General features: G+C 40.6%; 1 protein-coding gene and 1 long non-coding RNA gene across 7 annotated transcripts in view; one reads left to right on the top strand and one right to left on the bottom strand.

Annotated features, from left to right (window-relative positions):
- Positions 1-22,696, bottom strand: part of LOC127360792 (GTPase IMAP family member 8-like) — a 36,121-nt gene that overhangs the window by 3,110 nt on the left and 10,315 nt on the right. For 2 of the 6 annotated variants that reach the window (XR_007883922.1, XM_051395243.1), the window contains exons 1-5: positions 8,349-10,049; positions 2,638-2,688; positions 1,773-2,417; positions 1,601-1,663; positions 7-1,182 (exon numbers count right to left, since the gene is read on the bottom strand). Coding sequence is in view for 5 of the 6 variants with exons in the window: in XM_051395243.1 (XP_051251203.1) it covers positions 7-1,182; positions 1,601-1,663; positions 1,773-2,417; positions 2,638-2,688; positions 8,349-8,583 (2,170 nt within the window). In the remaining variant the exon portion in view is untranslated. Of the gene's footprint in view, positions 1-6; positions 1,183-1,600; positions 1,664-1,772; positions 2,418-2,637; positions 2,689-8,348; positions 10,050-13,967; positions 14,042-15,378; positions 15,550-15,943; positions 15,976-22,696 lie in introns of those variants that run through there. The other 4 variants (XM_051395246.1, XM_051395244.1, XM_051395247.1 and 1 more) reach the window with 4 other exon arrangements.
- Positions 10,720-11,544, top strand: LOC127360797 (uncharacterized). Its single transcript, XR_007883924.1, has 3 exons — positions 10,720-10,813; positions 11,240-11,362; positions 11,446-11,544. It is a non-coding gene; the product is annotated as an uncharacterized LOC127360797 (long non-coding RNA).

Here is a 22,696-nt window from a genome sequence, read left to right as displayed (position 1 = left end):
ACTTACCAGTGATCTTGTTCTTCTTTATCAGCCTCTCAAGTTGTATGACTTTATCCATTTGTGTATGTGCAAGTGTTTCAGTTGTATAGCCGTGTGGTTTATTTTTAGTATTTTTTTCCACCATGTCCAACAGTTCTGGGATCTGCTGCTTGTCCTTGATGTTGAGAACAACATATCTTCCTCCACAGCTCTGACGGAGCTCCTGGATGTCTCTGTTTTCTTTCACAAAGTTAACAACAGCTGGAGCTGTAGGATCTGAGTCCACAGTGAACAGAATCATGGTGAAGTCATTGACCCGAGAGCTGAATGTGTTCTGGATGGTCTCTAACTCTCCCTTGTCTTCATCAGTGAGGGGAGCCACAGGTAGGACCAGGATGAAGGCATGGACACCCTCAGGATCACAGAGGGAGATACTCCTGAGTGATTCCTCCATCACTGCCTCCTGAGGTTCTCCATACAAGGCAGGCAGCTCCACCAGGGAAACCCAACGTCCATACACCTCTCCCTGATGTTTAACACACTCTGATGAGTTGGAGACTGAATGAAACTCTGTCTGACCTAAAATGGCCTCGGCTGCTGAAGTCTTCCCTGCTCCTCTCCTCCCACACAGAACCAGGTTTAAAGCTGGTTTGATGAGTTCAGACTTTGGTCTTATGGTCTCTTCAGTGAAGGTGAGGAAGGTTCCTTTGTTTTCATGCACAATGTTCTCAATCTTCTGCATTAACAATGTGTAGTCCTTTTCACCCATATTGCAGTGTCTTCCTCCACAGTCTGTAAGGAGTTCATTAATAGTCTTACTTTGATTCTCCTTGTGTGTCATGATGACCATTGAGTGTTTTAAAGCATCTTGACCAAACAAACTCAGGATGAACTTCAGTGTTTGTCTGTTCTCCTCAGTGAAATCAGAAGGTTTCACTAACAGCAGAAGAACATTTGGTCCAGGAGGACACAGAGTCACACAGTTCTTCATCTCTCTTCTCACGGTCTCCACAGACAGACTGAAGATGTCTGGAGTTTTCACCACTATTAATGGTTTTCCTCTCCACTCTCCATTGGCCATCACACAGTGTTTGACTGAGGAAGTTTTTTGGTAATGAAAAGTTTGGTTCCCAGTGATGAAGTTACCAAGTGTTGTCTGTTTGTCCTCACTTTTTCCCAGCAGCACAATCCTGAATCCAGATGCTGTAATACAACAGAGAGAAAGATTAAATGTCATAAATTCACTATGAGACTGAAATCACTTGTCTGACATGAGGAGATCGTCATCTACAGACTTGACAATGTTCTAACAACCACTGAATCCGTTTGTGGATTGAAGAGTCACAAATCACACACCAGTATGTACCAATAGATGGATATTAGGAAAGAGCAGCATTTCCCCTAAAATCTGAAAATGCAATGTATCAAAATAGAGTATTAAAGTAGTAATAGAGAGTGTAACAAATAAATAAAGATAACAGGTACCTATTGAAATAAAGATACTAACATGAAATAATTTAAAATCAATTTTAATTAAGTGAAGAATTGTGAGTTGTGTAAAACGATGCAGCCAAAAATATATCTACAGATATGTGATTAGCACTGTGATGAATTTACTTACTATGAGTCAAAGGGTTTCCCCAGGAGAATGTGAAATGCTGAATGTTTTTTACTATATTCCAACCTGTAAAAATTATTTGTCATGTGATTAATTAGCAGCTTAATATTCTAATTTAATCAAAGAAGATTTGTGTAATCAAAGTTTTCACTATCAGAATAGTTTCTGCACTTACCAGCAGCTTTAACAGCATCTGTGATAGAAGTCTGAGTTTCCTTTTGTTTTGGACTTTGATGATCACCTGGTAAAGTAGCTGTTGGGTCCTTAAATACATCACAGCTGACACATTCTCCATTATTCTCCTTCACAATTTGACCCAAGCGTGTTAACAGCTCTGAATGTTCAAGGTTCTTCAGCTTCAAATATCTGTATCTACATTTTCTGATCATGTCTTTTAATGGAGGACGTTCCAGGTATTTTTCCATCAACCCTGGACTCTCCTCTCTGGGTGTTGATATCAGAACCAGAGAATGATCAAATGATTGATCACTGAAGATTTCAAGGATTGATTGTAGTCTCAGTTTGTGTTCCTCAGTGAAGTCTTCAGGCTGTAGAACCAGCAGGAACACATGAGGTCCAGGATCAGAGAGTTTCACACAGTCTTTCACATGTTCGGTCAGTTTGTGTTGAGAGATGTTGGGATGCAGCAGATCTGGAGTGTTGATGAGAACTATTTCTTTCTCCTTTAACTGTCCTCTGACTGTCAGACAGCAGTCTGGTTCTTCCTCAGTGTTGATCTTAGTCTCTCCCAGTATGAAGTTCCTCACTGAACTCCTCTCAGACCAGCTGTTCCCCAGCAGAACAACCCTCAGCTCAGACACTGAAAAGAAAACAGTGAATTAGAAAAACCTTCTCAGTGTAGACCTTATCCAAAGTCAATACAATACAATTTAATTTATTGACATTTTAAGGTGGAATTTAGTGAATGTGTCACTGTTATCATGAAACAAATAAATTCACTGAGTTTGCGCCCTCAACCAACAAAGACTGTAATTAAAGATGTTAATGTACAGAAGAATAATTGACTTAGTTTAACTCACTGTAAGGTGGCAGCAATCCATAGCTGCTTCTCCGTTTTAGTGGTTGCAGATCTGTCATTGTAAGAATACAGAACACTGTAACACATGTAATCTTTAACTACTGGAGAGACATATGATATTATTATTATTACTGACTATTTATTAAGTTTATTTTTAAATGTGTTTTAACTTGTTTGAGTTAAAACAGGACGTGTGGGAAGAGTTTCTGGCTTTGATCCATTAAGTCTGAAGTCAAAACTCAGATTAAAACAACATATGTAGAAGATCGGCTGATATCTAGAGTAATGAGATTAGCAAACTAAAACAGGCTGGTTGTGAGCTTACAACCAAGATTGACCTGAAGAAAAATTGCCTTAAATCACCTTCCTGCACCAATGAAGAACAAAAAATCCTTCTCAAGATAAAGGCTCTGTTATCCTCTGGTGGATTTGAAATTAGGCAATGGGCAAGTAACCTTCCATCTGTTGTTGAACACCTACCATCAGCTGCCAGAACAGACAGTGCTGTGCTGAGTCAAAACCGGACAGATCCTGTAGAGGGTGTTTTAGGAATAAGCTGGCATTGTGTCTCTGATACCTTGGGTTTTAGACACAGACTTGTTTCTTACTAAACTCTAACCATGAGAAATGTGTACAAAGTGCTGGCTTCACAATATGACCCCTTAAGGCCAGGACACACCAACCCGATTATCGGCCGTCAGACGCCATCGGACAGTCAGGCGAGGTTGGTGACTCGAATCGGTTCGGTGTGTCCCGTGCTGTCGTCCATCGGCGTCGGCGTTCATTTTGGCTGATTCGACATGTAGAATCGGATTACCAATCTGATTGGTGGAGTGCTAGCCCTTGACTAGCGAATCAGTGAGTGCACGAGAAAACCGGAAGTGACAATGGTAAACAACGCCAGTATTTTGTTATTATTAGCCATCGTATTATCCGTTCAGCGAGTAATGACAATAACGATCCTTCTTGACTACTATCAACACTCTCTGATGAAAGCAATGACTGACAGATAGGATACATCATCCAATTCACTACTAGAGCCAAATTGATGTAATGGCCAGATCATATGTAGCTCCTTTAAAGCAACTGACTATACCCCGCTTGGAGTTATCAGCAGCACTGACTGGAGAGACCATACAGAATACAACACGTGGACAAATTTGGTAGATGCCCCTTGTCAAACATGGCAAATCTCAACCTGTCATTTAAATTCTAGTCCCACTGGTCTATCAAGAACTGAAGCAGAAATTGCATTAATTCCTCATGCACAATCTCAAAGTTCCCCAGAGGAATTTCCCCACATAGTTATCCATCACCACTATCTCCTAAGTGTGATAAAACACTGGAAGTCATAAGAGTGGGTGGCAGACTTAGACAAAGTAAAGACCTTGAACCTGATACTATCCATCTCATAGTGCTTGACCCTAAACATCCTTTATAACAGCTTCTGATAAAGGATTATGACAAGCGACTGCTCCACCCAGGACCTAATAGGGTACTTGCTTAAATGCGGCTTGCTTACTGGATGGAAATGGCGGGCAAAATCTGTCTATCCAAAAATGGCAGACCTACCTTCCTCCAGGCTAAGGCTATGGAAACCTCCTTTTTGGTGTACAGAAGTAAACTGTTTTGGTCTAAACATTAAAGTGGAGCGTCGAAAATGATGGGGACTACTGTGTGTGACCACCAGATGCATTCACATAGAACTTTTAAACTTTTTTAAAGTTATTTCTTTGGCCTTTTTTATTTTTATAGAGACAGCTGTAGAGAGACAGGAAAGATGGGTGGAGAGACAGGGGATGACATGCAGCAAAGGGCCACAGGTTGGATTTGAACCCGGGCCGCTGCAGCAACTCCGTATATGTGACGCGCCACAGAAAAACCAGCAACAAGTCGGCTGGGAGGAATTCACATAAACAAAGAAACTATTTTTTTCTCTCGTTTTTTTACAGAATGTGCAAGTTGAGATCATGAAGAAGCCACTCCATGTTTTAGATAACAGTATTGGTTGCCTTAAAAGTATAAATTTTGTGTTTGAAATCGGGTATAGTGTCAGGAAAGGCTGGCGCTACGTTGGGCGTGTCCGGCGATACAGGTAATTTCCATACTGGCTACCTGTGACCATTCACGTGCTTTTGTTATTTTTTTCGGCCAATCAGGGGCACGTTAGTAGCGAACCGCATGGCTACTTATGCAGCCCCCCCCACATAAATTCTGCTACTAAATCATGGCTGTACTTTAGCGAGATGCCGGATACTTCTGGTTATTCCGACGCCGATTTCACTTCTGATTCTGATGAGTGCACTGACGATGAAAGCGACTGTATTACACTGGAGAACATCCCTAATCTACAGCTGACCTTAGCCGAAGATGAAGACGAGGAAGAATCTCTCGGCCTCGCACCAGAGGAGCTGGAGCTTAAGATATCAGACACTATATCTACAGTAACATGTGAGGGGGATAAAGACAGCGAAATGGAGAAAATCCGTAACTTTGACTGCAAATGCTACGGAAGAAGAAAGGAGAACTCTCTCATTGGGACACATTTGTGCAGCGACAAACTTTCTCCAGAGCTTATGTACAGCCAGACGAAGAGAAAGCGCCCCCAGACCACTTATTCCATCGGAGACAATGAAGTCTGCAGGAATACTTTTCAGTTTCTTATGGGGTGAGTTTACATTAACATCCAAGTTATCTACTTTGCGTTATGTTTTCATTCAAAGTCGCAGTCAAAGTCACAGGGATTACAAACTGTTATCTCATGTTTTCTGTTTTCATGTTTATACCTTAGCACTGAGCAAGCTAACAACAACGTAGGCTGTTGTTTTAAAATGATATGCACATCGAAACTAAGCTGTAATGGGAGGTTTTGACTAGTAATGTGAGCATCTGCTGTTAAATTGAATAATGCTTGAATTGCTTGGAATGACTGTGATGCAAATGCTTTAGCAACTAGCCTACCTGAGGAACAGTTTGGATGTATACACCCAGAGTCAGGTGACATGGTGACAGTCTTCCTGTCCTGGCCCCACCTGGACTGAACATTGACAGGCAGACCTATCTTTATGAAAAAATCAGGCCTTTCTGTGCTGACGAGGCAAGAGACATCACATGCCCAGCGCCAAGGGTCATAACACAGAAGAGTCCATAGAAGAGTCCACAGAAGAGGATGCAGAAGAGGATGCAGATGTGATATCACCAAATAATTGGACTCTCTTCACACCCTCGCCACAATGTGCTGATCAGCCACAGGAGCTCATTCAGCAACAGACTGATCCATCTACACTGCACTTCTAAATTTCAATATCAATTTAATTTCCCTTATAGAGCACCAAAACAATACACATGTCTCATGGCGCTTTACAGAGTTTTAAACAGATGTGGTTGTAGATGTATAGATGTGGTTTATACCTTGGATTATGGCACAGGGGATTGTAACATCTTATCCTGTGTATTAATCAATGATTTTCAGGGGCTTTTTGTAATAAAAGCATTTCCATTTCAATAAAGTACCTTCTAATTCTGATCACTCCACTAAAGTGCGTAAGGAAAATAACACTACATCAACATTAACTACATGATAACTGCTTTTGATAACCATTGTTGGCTAACAGATACCAGATGTCACTGAGTGCAGGGGGTGGGGCTTATCTTAATGAGATGCAAATGAGCACCATTGTGTTGACTAGGGAGGGGGTAAGAATTTCCTGAGGTGAGAATTGCAAATGTTCTAGGGCTGTTTTCTCCCTAAAGGGTTTTTAATTGTGCATACATTCAAATGGCCACAACTTCTTCAAATATTATCAGATTTCCATGTGTTAGACATCTTTGGAAAGCTTAGAAACTACACTTTCAGAATCTGTAAAATGCCTCTCAGGAGACTTGTTGCTGGTTTTCTCGTGGTCACATATGGGTTGCCAGCTCTACCGACTGAGCTAACCGGGCACCCCTGCCACTTTTTTGTGTGTGTCTCCGATGTTTTATTGCACGTAGAGGACGCCCCTATGAGCTGCTTTCTGACTGGGGCACCAACTTCAAAGGAGGAGACAGAGAGCTGAGAGATGCATTTATAGCCATGAACCCACACCTCAAGGAACAGCTAAGTGAATACCAAATGCAGTTCCACTTTAACCCTCAAAACGCGGGATGGTCCTCTTCTACAGGCTGTCTATGCATATGCAATATACACTAAAGCGGCGGCCGTAACACTCCCCCCTTAAATTACAAGCCCTTGCGGCTTGACGTCAAGGTTACATACATAACACATAGCTAAGTTCTACAGCCTAGACAAAGCATCCGCGATTACATTTTCAGACCCCCTTTTATGATGGATGTCGAGGTTGAAGTCTTGGACCAACAGTGCCCACCGCATGAGTCGTTGGTTGTGATTAAACATGCGGGACAGAAAAACAAGGGGATTATGATCAGTGAACACTAACAGGTAGAGAAGTAGACCCAACATAGACCTCAAAGTGCTGTAGTGCTAACAACAGAGCAAGGGTTTCCTTTTCAATGGTGGAATAATTTGCCTGGTGTCGGTTGAACTTGCGGGAAAAGTAAGCAACAGGGTGATCAATGCCATCCTTCCCCCTCTGTAATAGGACCGCACCAGCGCCCACTGCACTGGCATCTACCTCGAGCTTAAAGGGCGTGGAAAAGTCAGGGGCCGCGAGCACAGGAGTGTGACTTAACAAAGCCTTCACACCATCGAATGCTACCTGGCATTCTGGGGTCCACACATAGTCTACCTTAGGGCTGAGCAAGCTTGTTAGTGGAAAAGCGATACTGGAGAAGTTGCGGCAGTAACTCCTATAGTAGCCAGCCATTCCCAGGAACCGACGCAGCGCTTTACGTGTGGTTGGCACGGGGAAATCCCTAATGGCAACGATCTTCGCCTCAGGGGGGCGCACTTGTCCCTGTCCAACCTGCTGACCGAGATAAGTTACGGTGGCTTTTCCAAATTCGCACTTGGCCAAATTTAGAGTCAACGTAGCGCGGGCCAAACGGTCAAAAACCTGCTCCAATACATGCATGTGGTTCTCCCAGGTATCTGAATAAATGATTAAATCATCGAGGTAAGCGTTGCAGTTTGGCAAACCGGACAATACAGTGTTAACTAGTCTCTGGAATGTAGCAGGAGCGTTACACATACCAAAAGCCATCACATTGTACTGGCAGAAATGATCGGGGTGACAAATGCGGAAATCTCTCTGGCACGGTCTGTTAAAGGTACCTGCCAATAACCTTTTAGCAAGTCTAAGAGCTAATCCTCTAACAGGATTAGCTCTCTCAACGCATTGAAATCACTAACTTTACATGTTGCACACCATTTATCAAACAGAGTTCCCTTCTCACGGGCAAACTCAACATAGGTCTGAGCAGAAGTTTTCTTGTGACCTCGAAACTTCTGTCGGTACGCTTCAGGCACAAGTTCATAAGCTCGTAAGATAGCTGTCTTGACAGTTTCATAATCTAAGCTATCTTCAACAGGGAGTGCAGCCATAGCAGCCTGAGCTTTACCATGCATTTTACACTGAAGCAGAAGCGTCCATACTTCAGGTGGCCATTGTAAAGCAGCCGCTATCCTCTCAAACACATTGAAATAGGAGTCAACTTCATTATCCCGAAATACAGGTACTAAAGCCACATGCTTACTAATGTCAAACACTATTTTAGGAGAGCTGGTGGAGGTGGTGGAAGGTGGTGACATACCTGAGCCTCTAGGAGCACTCCACCCTGTGTCAGAAGCCTCAAGCTCGAGTTGTCTCAGTCTCACTGCCTTCTCAGTCTCAGCCTGAAGTTCAGCTTTTCTTATCTCCAACTGGAGCTGGAACTGGGATTGGATCTCCCGCTCATGAGCTTCCAGTTGCAGCCGAGCCAGACGGACTTTAAGCCGGTCCCCGGCATTTCCAGTACTGCTCTGTGGGGAAGGATCATACTTAGGCATAATAAACGGGGTCTTCCCTCGCTCACCTGCCTGGTAGACTTCCCCAGAGTCTGAGGGTGTCTGAGTACTTGGACCACTCCTTCTGCTGAGGAACTGGGAAGAGACCCAGACTCCAGCTGCTCAGTCAGAGTAATCACACCCTGTTCCACCAATCCACTAATCACTCGTTCTCTAATTTCTTTTTTAAGCATGGACCTGACAAAGGGAATATTGAAGTGAGTAGCTAGCTCCACTAAATCATCCTTCCTACAACTATTTACTTGTTCAACGGTAGGATGTTCAACAAATGTCTCCAAATCAAACTTTTCTGCCATGGTGCTCAGTAGCCAGCAGCACTCACTCAAGCAGACAGCTGAATCCACTAATGAGCTCACTTAACTTACCTAGTAGTCAAAGGAGCCCAGCAAACTCTCACCAATTAATTAAACACTGACAGACCCTATTCCAGTGTCAATTTACAATTACCAATATACAATTTTCTTTTTTATCCCGGACGAGCCCCCATTTATGTTACGACCCAGCTCGTTTTGGGGAGCAGTAACATATAATTGGAATTGGAAAAAGAGATGGAATACAACAATTGACAGGTTCAGGTTAAAATCAGTAGTTTTAATTAATTAAGGAGAGTATGCTTGCACAATGAAATACAACAAAGGAGAGGCTATACAGGTGCTGACAAACAACTAGTACAAAAATGAAAAGGACTGGATAATACTGAAGAACAAAAAGAGATCAGCACCCATACGCTTACAAACTAGAAACAAAACCAAACTAGCAATTACTGAACAACTTAAAGGGTCACAAAAGATACAAAGGCACTGGCTGAATCCACTCAGACAACAGCCAGGCAACACTAGAAAGTACAAACACTAACAAAATGGTGTGCAACCAACAGCAAGGCGAACTGATCACTAGATCACAGCCGCCCTGAACTGTGGACACAGAAGCTATTTAAGTGCAGCTGGGGTTAATTGAAGTCTCCTGATTGGTAGCTTCAGTGGACTTGCAGCCACACCAATCACTGAAGCCAGGGGACAGCAACCAGGAAGTAGGCGGTCTCTGCTCCAGAGGACCAATCCTCAACAGGGAATCACATGAAACACCATAATGAATATACACTAAAGCGGCGGCCGTAACAGTTACCAATGACCTTTTAATTGCACCAGACAATGGACTTGTCTCTGTACTTGCTGTTAGATCTTAGTGCTGCATGTGACACCAATGACCATCATATTCTATTGCAGAGACCTGAGTACATTTTCTTTCATGTTAACGATGAATCCTCCATGCACACTAAAGTTAGTAATGGAGTTCCACAAGGTTCTGTGCTTGGACCAATTCTATTCACTTTATATATGCTTCCCTTAGGCAATAGTATAAGGAATCACTCCATTAAGTTTCACTGTTATGCAGATGATACCCAGTTATATCTATCATCAAAGCCTGATAAAAATTAATCAATTAGCTAAATTACATGTATGTCTTTGGCATAGACATAAAAACCTGGATGTCCTGCAATTTTCTGACGTTAAACTCAGACAAAATTGAAGTTCTTGTACACCTCTGCCAGAGCCTTCAGCTACCAAGCTCCTCTCCTGTCGAACCAGCTTCCAGTTGTGGTTCGGGAGGCAGACACCCTCTCCACATTCAAGAGTAGGCTTAAGACATTCCTCTTTGATAAAGCTTATAGTTAGGGCTGGCTCAGGTGAGTCCTGGACCATCCCTTAGTTATGCTCAGGGGTGAACTGGCCATCTGGCATACCGGGCATCGTCCCAGTGGGCCGTTGACCCAATGTGGGCTGGTCCGGTCCGCTATGTTTTTTTGTTTTTTTTCTCTCTCTAAATTCCCTCCAGTTGGGCCAATTGGCTACAGAAGGCTAGCAGTGTGTTGCCAGCATCGACACATATTATTGGTCAATGTTTGTCATTGTCAATCAATCGTGGGCTGACAGGCTCAGAGAGCCCTGACAGTGCTGTCAATCATAACACAAACCAGGGTGGGCGGGACCTCATGGCATGGGCCGGAGTGGCGGGACGGGCTGCTGCTGAGCTGAAGATGGATAACCGTAAGAAACACCCGGGTGGCACTGAAACACTGCGACTTAAAAAGCTGAAGTCTCTGGAGGTGGAAGCTGCTAAATGTTGGACATTGACAGACCTATTTGGTGCCGGGGTCACCACCCCAGCAGGTGCTGCTGCGCCGGGAGACGAGCGAGTGGAGGCAGACATGGTGAGTAACGTTAGCCTGGTTTTTCCATTGAATGTGATGGGACCTCATTAACTGCATACTTGTGACAACATATTAGCCCAGAGTTGAAGGGCTGTGACTGTTGGTAGTTGTGGTTGATTTGGTTTAAATATGCCGAATTGTGATATCATAGGTTATTATTGATCTAAGCTAGCTAACAGCTGCTAACGTCAGCAGTCTCTTGTTGCCATAGCAACAGTAACCATTGACATGGACTGATGACTGTAAATAGAGATGCAGAATCAAGCTGTATTGTAAATACAGATGAGATACTTTGAATTTGAGCACAAAATACAAGTAAACCTAGAGGAAATAATGAGTTTAATTTGCAATATTTGCCATTGAATTTATTGTAATCTTTCAATTCATAAGGTTAGAGACTTAATAATGTCTCCATGTCCCTCTCAGGTTGAACACTTGACATGTGAGAGCCTGAGGAGTTGTTCCCCCTCCGTCCATTTTCAAGGACTTGCTCTCTCTCTGCCTCCACTTCACCACTTTTTGGCTACTGAGACGTCTCTGATTGGTTGAGTATGTCATGTGTCTTGTAATGTTATATGAATTCATACTTGATTTGTGATGATGACTTAATAATGTTTCCATGTCTCTTTTAGGTTGACCACCCTATATATGAGAGCCTAAGGAGTTGTTTTCCCTCTGTCCCCTTTTGAGGACCTGCTTTGTCTCCTCCATCATTCACTGGGCCACTTTTGGCTTCCTGAGCTTATTTCACGTGGTGAGAGGAATGCAATATGTGTATGTTTAAAGGTTTATGTGAAGAAACATACTATATGTGTGATAAAATGACAATTGGTAATTCATAAATGTCTCTTTATATTCTCTGCTACCATCATCTCCTGTCAAACAGGAGAGAGAGAGAGAGAGAGCTTCGTCTTGACTTTGTGAGTTTATTATGCAACTTGTTTTGTCTCAGATTTAAACAAAAGGTTTGATTATGATTATTTCCTGGTTGAAGATTTTCATATTGATGATTTTAATTTCAAACATCTGCATATCTTTTAAGTTCACTTAACAGTTATGCAGGTAGGGCTCTTTTGAGACTTCAGTGATCCTTAATGACAGATACATTTGTTCACTAAGTGTCACTACATCACAAAAAGGCTACATGGCTACATATACTTGTCAGTACACAGATACTGAGTACAAGTTCTGTTTGCTGTTTCTTGCAGGTCATGAATTTGGTGAGGAAGTAGGGCAATATATACATGTGCACGTACACGTATATGAGAATGCATATCTATTCAGACCTGTAATTCATGTCTTAGACTTTTTCACACAGCTATAGATCATTATTTTTTACTCTATTTATGGTTTCATAATGACTGAGTCACCGTTAAAACCAATGAGTTTCAGCTCTAATGCTGCTACTGTCTGTAATATGTTTCTATTTAGATTATTTGTCAGGATATTTTGTTATTATTGTCCCAGTCTGCTTTTAACTAATGCTGGGCTTACACCAAAAGATTTTCACAGTCACAGACTAAAAACTGAAAGGGTAGCATGAGGGTTCTTCCCGTTAGTCTCGTCCCACCCCTAGTCATGACATAACTTCTGATTTGACACTATAATGAATAAAGACTGATTGATTGATTGCTATAGCTGTCAATTTTAGTCCTTGAGTTCATAGTTACGTGCTTTATTTGTTAACTGCTATCAAGAACTATGACTCTCCCTTGTAGTATGCATGAGAGGAGATGCTGCGAGATTTGTCGACTTCTATGTAGTGTAGAGGTGGGCGATATATATCGTTTGAGATAATATCGTCATTGTTGTTTTGACGATGTGCAAATTTCCATTATTGAGTATTTAAATTACTTCGCCAAAAATATTGGAACGCACGTGGAAACTCCTCACATCCACTTAATACACGGTGCAGCAACGCTCTCTACAGCATGGCAGGATTCAGTCACGTGATCACATGACGTGATCACGTGACCTCTCGCTAGCATCCTCCTTGCAACAGTTTAGCAGCGCATTGTGATGGTAGAGAGAAAATGCAAGCACCTCCAGTCCCTGAAGCTAGTGCCGAGACGTGGGTCTACCTCTCTGGCATGGAAATGGTTTAGTTTCGAAAAGACTTTTTTAGCGCAGTTGAAATCTGTTCAACTTTTAACACTGCTGGGCGCTCGGAAAATTAGTTTTTGGAGCTCTCAGTGCTAAAAACGCGTTTGGTGGAGACAAGCCCTAACTACAGACAATTCCAATCACATTTTAAAGGATATCGACTGATTATCATTATCGCCAAAATCCCAAAAAATAACGAGATATTATTTTTTGCCCATATCTCCCACCCCTAATGTAGTGTCTGCTGATAATGTAGTGGGCTGGTCTGGACAGAAAATGCCAGGGCTGAATTTTTGTCCCAGTCCACCCCTGGTTATGCTGCTATAGGCCTAGGCTATCAGGGGAACTTCCCATGATTCACTGAGCTCCCCTCGTCCTCACTCTCTCTCTTTCTGCACTCATTCATGTCCTATTAATTCATGTTACTAACTTCACTTCTTGCAGCTGTAGCCAAGTGCTTGATCATGGTGGGAACTGTTGGGTCTCTGTAAATAATGTTATAAGGAGTATGGACGGTCTAGATCTGCTCTATTTGAAAAGTGCCCTGAGAAAATTTTGTTATGAATTGGCGCTATACAAATAAAACTGAATTGAGTAGTCTACAGGAATGTAATGGTAACAATTGTTATAATGATAAACCTAAAAACAACCATTTTCAGTGGATATGGAGCTCTGAACACCAGATTACTTTTAGTGCAAAAATAAATAAAAGCTGAAAGCAGCATTGGGCGGGACCTCGCACTCCATGCAACTTGGGGTGTGGTGCGGCTGCGTCACATGCCGTCGTAACATGTTCGGACCACAACATGAAACTTTCACGTCACCCCACTCCTAAGCCCTCATCGCCAGAAGCTGAGGGAGATCACTCTACGTTGTCACACGTTTGACGAAAAATCAACAGGAAGGATTGATCGGATGTATATGTTCAGGGGGTCAAAAATGCGATTAAAAATTCCCACAAATAATAATAATAACTTTAGCAAAAACAATTGAGACCTCACAGTGTTTGACACTGGCTCGGTCCCTAGTAATAAAGTTGGACTGGACTCACCTGGTGCTGCAGTCGCCATGATGTCACTGTGCTGGAAACTAATTAAACTGAAAACCAATGCCTGCTTTAATAACCTGAAGAGAGGAAGATAAAATGTTATTAAAGGTTTGTTAACTTGTCTGACTTCATCTGCTGCTGCCTCATGTTACACAGACAAGCTTCTTTGTATAAAACTACAGTTTGACACAAAATGTGACAGTTTACACATCATTATTGGCATATATAGTAACAATAATTAGAGAAAGTCAACATTAAGAATCTGTAATAGTCCAATCCAGGCATATGTGAAAGGGTCGGTACAGCCCTGTTCAGCTCTGTCTCATCTAGATGTTTCCCACAGAGAAGCTCTATGTGCTCTGCGCATTTGGAAGACATTTGTGCACAGATTGTGAGGTTCACCGCAGAGGGCAAGGGTGTTTGGAGACCGTCAGAATCATAGTTTACCCCAATGATGTCCTCTATGAAAGATATCTATTCTCATCTGAGGGAAATCAGTATTTATACCATCTTAGATTAGATTAGATTCAACTTTATCGTAATTGCACAAAATACAAGTCAACAACAAGACAACAAAATGCAGTTAAGCATCTAACCAGAAGTAAAGTGCAGAGTAATGTGCTTCTATGGCCAGAATGCATTTGTTATGTTCCCATTTAATCCTTATAAAGATCATTTAATGAGGTTGCAGGTAATTCACAATATAATTCAAAATATTAGTGATAATAGTAAATAGACTGTAAAGCGCCTTTCTAGTCTTTCGACTATGCGCTGTACACTACATGCCTCACTCCCCCCATCCACAGTGCCAACTGGCAGTTGCTCATCAGAAAAGAAACTAATCATTCACACCAATGTGCAGCATCATGGACACTTTGACATGCAGCGAGAGGAGCTGGGGATCAAACCACTAACCTACCCATTGGTGGATGACTCGTCGTACCTCTGAGCCCCCATATGCTATGCAGAACTCTATTTCCAGAAGAATCCAGAGGGTGATTGGTACGACTGACTGTACACTTATTCTAACAGTAGCATTACATTCACACAGGTAGCCTTCAGCCTTGTTGCTTTAGGGAGCAGATTTGAATTCAGGGGTTAAAGTTGTCAGACACCATGTCTGATTTCAGACATAATGCAGTTATAATTAATAAAATACATTGTACACATTTCCTCATGGATAACTTTCAGGCATGCGTTCTTGCTTTAATTGCTTTTAATTAACAGGTCAATTTCTGAGAATTGTTTTGCCTTTAATTTACCACTTTAATCTTGGAAATCTGCAGCAGTTATATTCAATCACATCACAAATAAATCTTGTCAGACAGAAAGTCACAGAACAGCTCTCGAAGACACAGACAGACAGACAGAGATGCTGCAAACGGCACATCAACTTAACCTTACTGTTACTTACTGACATCAAACAGAGAGTTTTTTGTTGTTGTTCTGTTTCCACAATTCACTGCCTTGGTGTTTCTTCCTCTTTTTCTGTCGGAGAGTCCATTCTTCCACTCATTAAAGTTGTAAACACTCACACCCACTTCGACACGAGAAGGAGGTGGGGCCCTTGCAAACTGGTGGGTCCCTAGATGGATAGATACTTTATTTATCACGAGGGAAATTCAAGAATGCCGCTCGGGCGGACTGGCTCTGGGTGAATCAAATACAGGGTTGTTCTCCTCCTCTATAAGAAAGGCAGAATGCCTACTGCTGCGCATTTACACTGTAAAGCAACTCTACTTCCTCTTCCTCTCATAGTCTCTAAAATGGCATCTCCTCCCTTCGACCTAAAAGTTTCTAGAAACTTTAGTCTCAGTGTGTCAGTAAATCTCCTCATTTCAGAGAGATTGTGCAGATTAAACACTGACTGAAAACATTTGAGGAGCTCTCGGTTGAGCCCAGAACACACAGACAACAGTGGACTGACGGAGGAGGATCGATCATAGAATTATTAACTAGTTTTGCTCCAGTTCACTCACCTGCTGGATGTCTTGCTGCTGCACAACCATCAGTGAAAGTGAAAGTAAAAACGCTCACTGCAGTCAAACAGGAAGAGGACTCATTTCCTAGCAGCCTCTGCGCGTCTGACAAGCACATCTTTATAAAACTGTAAACTGGGCAGTGCTGGGATTATGCACTTGAACATACATTGTACATTTATTTTTTCATTGTAAGCAACTCTATACTTCTGTTTCACTCAGACTTCAATACATTTCATAGAATATTGTATTTTGTACTCCACTACATTTATTAACACACATGTTATCAGTTTATAAAATATGATGCTGTGTTACAGATTGAACTACCCAAAAGAATCTAAAGTATTTACATAAACTCCACTTCAACCAGCTATAACATAAATTAGTACATTTAGCTGATAATACACTTGTACTTTGATGCAGGACTTTTACTTACGTAATGTAGACGTAAGATAGTGTGTGCTATCACTACTTTTACTTAAGAAAATTATTAAAATTTTTCCACCACTGATAGTGAGGTGTACGTGTACGCTGTACTTTTAAAAACTTGACTGTAAATATATTCAGAAGTATAATCAAACAAAACAAACGCATTGAATATAAAATAAGTTTTATTTTATCACTTTATACATTTTAGAGGTCGCTGGCGTTAATAAACAGCAAACCCTTGAATCAGTGGCATAACAGTAGAACAGGAGCCAGAGCCTTCAGTTACCAAGCTCCTCTCCTGTGGAACCAGCTTCCAGTTGTGGTTCTGGAGGCAGACACCCTCACCACATTCAAGAGTAGGCTTAAGACATTCCTCTTTGATAAAGCTTATAGTTAGGGCTGGATCAGGTGAGTCCTGAACCATCCCTTAGTTATGTTGCTATAGGCCTAGACTATCGGGGGATTTCCCATGGTGCACTGAGCTCCTCTCTTCCTCTCTCTTTCTGCACTCATTCATGTCCCATTAATGCATGTAACTAACTTCACTTCTTCCCCGGAGTTCTTGTGCTTTCTCGTCTCGCAGGTTCTTATCGATCCTGGTGGAGCCTCCTGCCATGGTCCTGCTAGATTGCCATTGCCAATATCACTGATATTATTGTTATTATTATTATAAGTATTATTATAGCTACGGTTACTGTTGTTGCTGTTGTCACTGCTCATTGTCCCCCATCGTTGCTGTTGTCATGTTCATCATCATCAGTCACTACTATTAGTGTAGTTGTTGCTACTGTTGTTACTGTGCACCTGTCCCTCTCTCTCTCTCTCTCTCTCTCTCTCTCTCTCTCTCTCTCTCTCTTCTCTCTCTCTCACTCCAACTGGTCGAGGCAGACGACCACCCACCTAGAGCCAAAAGATTGACAAAGATATCCTGATAAATGAGGCTTTCTTTGGTTTCTAGGAAACAGTGGATGCATCAGCCCATGAGCTGCAAAATAAAATTCTGGACAGCATAGAGAGTAACGGACTGGACCTGAGCAAGTGCTGGTGGCAGGGATACGACGGTGCAGCTAACATGAGTGGGGTCTATTCATGTGTGCAGGCCAGGATCATGGAGATGGAACCACTTACCAAACAAATACACTGTGCTGTGCACGACTTGAATCTGACACTGAAAAATATAGCTGAGATGCGCCAGTTTTATGATACTGTTGATGCTCTATATACTTTTTTCAGCCAAAGTATGTAGAGGTGGTCCCTCCTTTCTGGCATCATTTCATCTAAACTGTCAGTGCACAGTAACGTTACCCTGAAATGTCTATGAAGGTATGAAGCCCTTGCTGCCCGTATATCAGTATGTAGATGTCATGAAAGCTCTCACTAAAATCACCTTCGTAAGCGAAAAGAGGGAGGAACTGGATGAGGTTACAGGCCTAAAAAAACAAATGGAAAAATCTTTCTTTTTCTAGTCAGACAGCAAACAAAAGTACTGGAAAATGTTAATGCAATGTCAAAGATTTTGCAGGCGAAAGATGTAGACATCCAAAAAGCAGTCGCTCTCCTTCTGAACACAGTCCAGGCCCTGTGTCTGCATAATCAATATGAGTTGGACCAGGTGAAGCAGAGAGATGGGGAGCACAGAGCGAGTTCATCGACATTCGCAAAAGAGTGAAATGCCTCTTCGATGAACTTTGTGCAGATGAAAGTCTTAGTGATAATGATAGCCATTTCAGGATCCAGGCTATCCACCCTGGGACAATGAATAGTGCGCAGGGTGTGCACTTTACCAAGACGCCTGGTGCCTCTTTGACCACTACAGCAAGGATTTATCCCCGACTTTCACTGACAAACTCCTTGCATTCAGAGTTTGATAAAGTCTTATTTAAGGAGTAGCATGGGACAAGAAAGACTGGATTGGCTATACTCTCAATAGAGCACAGCAGAGTGAGGAATTTGGACAGTGGCAGTGTTGTTAATGACTTTGCTGAGCGAAAGGCCCATAGGATGAACTTGGAATAGGTAAATAGAGGTGTCTCTGTTATGGTGTGGGATCAGGGATGTAAATTATCTCTCAAGTGTAAAAAAACCAAATGCACTTACTGTAATCTGTGATTGTGATAACATTTGCCCACTGTGCCATTGATGATGAATAATGATTAATGACTGTTTATTCAGCAATTGTGTGATCAGATGCTGTCATCCATTCATTTATAGGGCTACAATGAGTTACTGAGGTTTTCTTTATCTATTTATTATGTGGTTATTGACTGGCTACTATGTGTTGATTTGTTACTGTAGGCTGACTAAAGTTATTTCGGTTGTTTAATAGTACATTCAGGAAAGCACATAAAAATTTTCCGCTGAAAACATTATTACAACTTTGCATGGTAACATTCACTGACCGTTTTTAGAAGAAGCGTTTCTTCAGAAATGTTTTAAGAATGTTAGTGCAATGTGCAGTGTAATGTTCTTTCAATGTTATTACTAAACATTTTTATAATATTCTTTAGGGAATTATCTCATCTTTAAGATGAACATTCTTGGAACTAAGTAAAAATTATGCCGAAAACATTCTCAGAACGTTTTTAGAACCAAACATTTCTGGCCAGGTATGCAGACTAACATAATCACAATACAAATAGGTCCATTAACTCCACAAGAGTCTCAGCTTTCCAGTCATAACCAATTCCAATACTGTTTATGGACACCAGTATGCTAAAATAATAATATACTAGGTGAAAATAATACATTGATACTGCATACAATGAGCTGTATGATTCACAAGGGGAGACTCCATGGGTACAGAATTGGATCAGTTCTCATCACCCGTTGTGTCATCAACATCATCACCATCATCACAGAGAGTGGCCCTTATTGTAATGTGTTACCATTATTGTCTTTCATCAAGGTTATTATCACAGTTCCAATCATACACCCATCCCAAAACTTAATGGTAGCAACAGTGGTTCACTGGTAGACAAAAGTTAAATGGAAGAACATTCAAACAACAATCTGGTTAAAAGTTACATAAACTCTGAATAATCTAATACAAGACCCTGTGAATAATGTAATGATATAAGGGAAACACATAAAATGGAGGACATAAATATCCGTGTCAAACGAAGTCACAGTTTGTGTTGTGAATCCACCAAACTTTAATGTTTTGTCGCCACCTAGTGGGACTCTGTTTTCTGCACCCTTTCACAAAGAACACAAAACGACAAACAATAAAACAAAACAAAAAAATTGAATTAAAAAAACTGCATCAGACAGCTACAAAGCACAAAATACCAGACAGTGAAGGTCAGTGAATCATTTCTTTTTTAGTATTTTTTTGTATACAGGATAATGTATACATGATGGATGTTTCAACTTTGGAATCATCAAGTCTCCATATTACTCCAAAATCAACATTCTTTATAAATTAAAAACATTTGTGTACAATGAGTAATTGAAATCCTGTATCCATATATGCACTACACTGTAGGGTTCCTCAGGGTTCGGTGCTCGGCCTGATTTTATTTACCAGCTGTTTTTTAAATGCTGCCATTAGGATCTCTCATAAGAGCACACAAAATTATTTTCCATTTTTATGTAGACGACACCCAGATCTACCACAGCTGCGACCCCAATAACATTCTCTCATAAACTGTCTCAAGGGCATCCACAAATGGATGGCCCAAAACTTCCTTCAGCTAAACTCTAAAAAGACTGAATTCTGCTTTTCGAAATTGACTCATCCAACACTGAAATTAGAACCATGCTAGGTTACTAAACTATAATCAGACCTTTTAATCCCCCATGTGCCTCCACGGGTCCTGAGGTCCTGAAATGCAGTGACCCTTTTTCACTCTTCACCCTTTATTCTATATATTGTTACTGATGGTGCTGTGGTTCATAGTGTTGTCCCCCCTGTTGTTTGTGATTACCCTGTCAAAGCACTTTGTTAACCTGTTTCTTGGTGCTATATAAATAAAGTCTATCATTATTATTATATGCGATGGTGATACTGTACAATAAAACATCAGGAATACAATGTGATATAAAGGTGATTAAACAGGGTCAGTGGGGATTCAAACTAGCAACCTCTGATTACAGCTGACAACAATGTGAAAGCCTGTGAGAAAAGATTTATGGTTTAACTTTGTAATGCATTTTATAATGTAGCTGATATAATGAGTGATAATATTTGTTCTGAGGTCTCTGAGATCTAGATAATAAATAAAACTTTAATAATAACTAATATAGCGGAGCTCCTCCAATAACATTATCATCTGGAAAGGTAATAAACTACAGTAAACAAACTAAAGGGACATGGGGGAAAAAAAAAAAAATGAAACGTTTGTAGTGCGCACAAGAAACGTTTCATTTTTTTGTTTTCATGTCCCTTTAGGGGCTCCGTATCAGTCTGATGCAACTTTTACACCTACATTATGAGTACTGCTCAATCAGCATCCTGCAAAAAATCACTTCACATCAGAGGGGAGCTAGAAGTGGGTAATGCTGACTGAAAAATAAGTGGGTATACTCTGTATACTTGGCTGTACCCTACACCACTGATAATAACCCAATACAAACATTTTATTTTAGATATGGAACATATTCAATTTACCATTTCCACTGTTAATTCAATAATTCAATTTTTTCCCCCCGAAGATTTTATTGAGTCCATTTGACAACAATACCGAAGTTGCAGAGGATACAGGACGGATACAGGACAGGAGGTAAGTGCTGTAGATATAAGTCAGAGCTCAGTACTTGATTTAAATGTGGAACATTTCTTATCTGTTTGTTACGTGGTTGTTTTTAGCAGAGAGTTTCCCCTGCTTGGCGACAGTGTTTCTACAGCTAGAATCTCCTTCTCCTGTTATCTCCACACTTCATGGCCATTTACACCTTAAAAAGATTCCTTAATTATAAGATTAATGAGTTGAGAACAATGAATGATGTTCTCAGTGAGATAAGTGACAGATTAAAGTTAATGCCAAGCCTCCAGTGTTGGGCAGTAACTCAATACTAGTAATATTACAGTAATAAGATTACTTCCCCCCAGTGTAACTAAATACTAATTTATTTCAGTAATAATATTACAATACCACCTCAAAAAATAATTAGTTACAACATTACTCCTAATTTAAAATCCAACAGTCCAATCACATCATTGGATTAATATTTGTGATCGTGGAGGAAACTAGTTTGAAAGATGAAAATATTCACATTACCTTTATTTTAAACAAACAAAACTGGATTTTAATTGTGGTAAGCCTGCATTTTGGGAGAAAGGACACAATCACCAATTTGTGGCAAGTAGCAGAAAATAAATATACCTAGTAGAGTAACTAATTACTGTTGGCAGAAAGTAATAAGTTAAGTTAAATTACTTTTGAAAAGAGTAATGAGTAATACATTACATTTTTTGAGTAAGTTGCCCAACACTGCAACACTACTTATTTACTTACACTAATATTCTGTTTCTCACAAAATAATACACGTCATGTAATTCAGTCCACCAACATAAACTGTCACCTCACAACTGAAGCAACTCCTCCAGAGCTCTCATATCTGTCCACAGGCCTCCTTAATAACCTCAACATGAAACATCAACACAACACATAACACATCCTGCTAATGAAGGAACTTAATCAACAATCATTTCTTCAGCAGCACAATTTCCCAGCTGTCACCAAAATTAAAATTTTCATTAACACAATATACTAACTCATATTACATTAAGACTAAATGATCAAATAGTCAAATACTAGTCAATGTATTCGTTCTAGATATTTCCCACTCTCTCTCATCACACAGATTTCTACAAGAATGAAGATGAATAAAACAAAGGCACATCCATATTTACAACAAAGCAGTATGCAGTGTGTAACTTTTATAAAGACTTTCTGAAAAAGCTATTGCAATGGTGGTGTTTCCATTTCAACAGTTCATTACAGTCAGTGAGTAGGTTATCGTTTGGAGTGGATGATTTTTTTTAAAGAAATGTTACAAATCTGAATAATTACAAACAAAACATTACTAATAAGAAATACATTTGATAATTGAAATAACATTATTAATGCAGCCACAATCTGGCTTTTTTCCTCTCTTTTCTTAACATAGAATCCTTTCCAGAATATAACATTATCTTGTATCTTATACTGTTAACTTCAAACAATAGATATCACATTAACCAAATAATATTAAGGTGAAATAGTCCCTGTTAATGTAACCCAGTGACAATAAATGGTTAAAATATCTATTAATATAATGTTACTGTCCTTACTGAATAAGAAGAGAGGAATCTGAAATCTCAGAAATTATAGTCTGGTCAAG

This window comes from Dicentrarchus labrax, unplaced genomic scaffold (assembly GCF_905237075.1).
Source record: "Dicentrarchus labrax unplaced genomic scaffold, dlabrax2021, whole genome shotgun sequence".
NCBI lineage: Eukaryota > Metazoa > Chordata > Actinopteri > Moronidae > Dicentrarchus > Dicentrarchus labrax.
This window is presented reverse-complemented; position numbering and strand designations above follow the sequence as displayed.